Source organism: Muscardinus avellanarius (assembly GCF_963383645.1).
Source record: "Muscardinus avellanarius genome assembly, chromosome: 10".
NCBI classification, from domain to species: domain Eukaryota; kingdom Metazoa; phylum Chordata; class Mammalia; order Rodentia; family Gliridae; genus Muscardinus; species Muscardinus avellanarius.
In genome coordinates this window covers 5,736,763-5,739,548 of record NC_137796.1, presented here as the reverse complement: position 1 = coordinate 5,739,548, position 2,786 = coordinate 5,736,763, and the positions used below count along the sequence as shown (strand labels likewise).

At 50.6% G+C, this 2,786-nt stretch overlaps 1 protein-coding gene across 1 annotated transcript; it reads right to left on the bottom strand.

The window, feature by feature from the left end:
- Positions 1 to 272: 272 nt before the first annotated feature.
- SDR42E1 (short chain dehydrogenase/reductase family 42E, member 1) lies at positions 273 to 2,316 on the bottom strand (the record flags this gene model as incomplete). The annotated part of the gene is made up of 2 exons (XM_080703462.1): positions 273 to 1,383; positions 2,249 to 2,316. The coding sequence occupies 2 exons, from the start codon at positions 2,314 to 2,316 to the stop codon at positions 273 to 275; spliced, it is 1,179 nt and encodes a 392-aa protein (XP_080559588.1).
- Between the last annotated feature and the right edge of the window lie 470 nt (positions 2,317 to 2,786).

The following is a 2,786-nucleotide window of genomic DNA, read 5'->3' as shown; positions in this document are numbered from 1 at the left end:
AGTGGTACTGGGGACTGAACCCAGGGGCATTCTACCCCTGAGTTACACTCCCTGCCCTTTTTTTTTTTTTTTTTTTAAACAGGGTCTTGCTAGGTTGCTGAGGTTGCTGAGGCTGGTCTTGAACCTGCGATTTTCCCGTCTTCAAACCTCCCAAGTGCTGGGATTACACAAATGCGTTGCCATGCCTGGCTATTCATATCTTGAAGCTTAACATTTGGTCTTGGGAACCACCCCAGCCAGTGGAGGTGGGCTCTTCATTTCGAGTTTGTCCTTCACCCTGACAGAATCCCAGGAAGCAACCAGATGAAGGCAGATAAAACCAAGAGGAAGACCAGGAGTGCGCCCCACACGGGACACTCAGAATCCTGACTTCTAGAGCTTCGGCCGTGACCGTGGGCCTTAAACCACTGTACGACTTCCTGCAGGTCAAAGGCCCGGGCCTCGTAGCCCAGCTCTCGCCTCGCTTTCTCCAAGCTGAAGTAATGCGTGATGCCGGTCTTATAGACCTCGGTGCGGGTGAGGAAGGGCTGGAAGTTGTACAGCCGCGCCAGCAGCCAGTGCAGCATCTCCGTCAGGAAAGCAAAGCCGTAGACCAGGGCCAGCGGCAGGCGGATGGACGGGAAGGGGTAGCCCAGGCCCTCCACCAGAGGCCGGAAGAACTCGAAGTTGTTCACGGGCCGGCCGTCTGAGATGAAATAGGGCTGGCCAGAGGCAACGTGGCCCTTGCCAGCCGTCAGGGCCTCTGAGGCCAGGATGTGCGCCTCTACCAAGTTATCCACATGGACGAACTCAACCAGGCTCCTGGGATCCCCGTACACAAACTTGAACAGGCCTCTCTCCACGTAGCTGACTATTCTGGGGAGATGTCTTTGTTCCCCAGGCCCATAGATGCCGGCCGGCCTCAAAGCACAGGTTCTTAAGACACCATTCCCTCCTTCCAGGGCGGAACCGTTGGCTTCCAGAACCTTCTTCTCTGCAATGGATTTGGTCCGAGAGTAGTGGTCCGGGTGCAGATGGAGTGGTAGGTAAGGCAGAGACTCATCCCCGTTTCTGATGACTTGACCTCCAAAGACGACGTTGAAGGTGCTGGTGTAAACCAGCCTGGGCACCCCGCTCCTCTGGCAAGCCCGGAGGATATTCTCCGTGCCGCCCACGTTGACCGCTTCGATCAGGTTTAGATTCAGTTGCTCGCGCCCTGACATCCCGTAAGAAGCCACGTGGAACACGCACGCGACGTCGGCATCCTGGAAGGCGCGCTCCACCTCAGAGAGGCGGCGGATGTCCCCGCGAACGAACTTGATTCCTTCTGGAATGGTGTGAGTGGGGCTGCTGACGTCAAACAGAACCACACGGACTCCCTTCTGGTTCAGAGCACAGCCCAGGCTGAAATGAGGATAGTTAAAAAAAAGTCAGATCAAAGCCCGGTGAGGTAGCCCACTCCCCCGGGATCTCACAGTACTTGAGAGGCTGAATTAGGAGGGTCGCAGGTTCGAGGCCAGCCTCGGTGACTTAGCGAGGGACCCTCAGCAACTTAGCAAGACTCTGTTTCAATAATAATAATAAAATAATAATAATAATAATAATAATAATAATAATAATAAGTCAGAGGGTGTAGCTTGGAGGTAGAATGCCCCTGGGCTCAATCCCTAGTACTAAAAATAAATAAATAAAAAATAAGAGAAAGAGAGTTAGATCAAGTTGTCCAGAAGCGGTGCCTAGAAAAACCATATAAAAGAATTTACCCATTAAGGTGGGGCTGGTCCAAGCCCTCTAGACTCATTCTGAGTCCCTCACTTGCATGCCCACTAGTACAAGTCTCATTTGCTCCAATTCCTAAAAATGCGAATCCCCTCATCTACTCAAAGTACAATGACATAACTGAAAGGATAGCTATTAGCCCAGCGTGGTGGCGCACGCTCGTCATCCCAGCATTCGGGAGGCTGAGCCAGGAGGATCGCGGTTCGCGGACAGCCTCAGCTACTTAGTGAGGCCCTTTGCAACTCAGTGAGACCCTGTTTCAAAATAAAGAATAAAAATAGGGCAGGGGTTATAGCTTGGAGGTAGAATGCCCCTGGTTCCATCCCTAGTACTGCAAAAAGAAAAAAAAGGGGGGGCTGGGGGTGTAGCTCAGAGGTAAAATGCCTGAGTTTACTCCCTAATATTGCAAAAATAAATAAAGAAATAAAATTGAAAGCTATGTTTTTTTTAAAAAAATAATTTTATAGGCATATTTTGTAGATAGACTGACCGGAAGCCGAAATAGCCAGCTCCACCTGTAATCAGGACAGTTTCCTTGGGGGACCTCTGGGCCTCCATGTGTGGCAATTGCGCCAGCAATCAGAAGACAACTGGACCTGCAAGAAAGAAGCAGAGACAGCGCTATGACCCCAGTGCAAATGTGAATAAAATGGCGACAGGGACGTAGCTCAGAGGTAGTGCCCTGGCCTAGCACACATGAGACTTGGGTTTGAGCCCTAGAACCGCAAGACAAAGCAAAACCACAAAACCAGAAATCACAACAACAACAACAAGCGCGAAAAATCCCAAAGGCAGCACATGCTGGCAGCAGAGTTGTGGTTGTAGTTCTGGCCACTAGCCACGCCCCTCTCTTCACCTTGCCCACGATAATATCTGCCTGGTCTGACAAGTTCAAAGTGAAGGTTAAGTAAGATAATTGCCTGGGTGAGTGTGCTTTGGAAAACCACAAAGCCCTTTTCAAGGAAAAGGCATTACTACTCATTCTTGGGGGAAAGATTAGGGCCCTTTTGAAAAAGAATTCATTCATA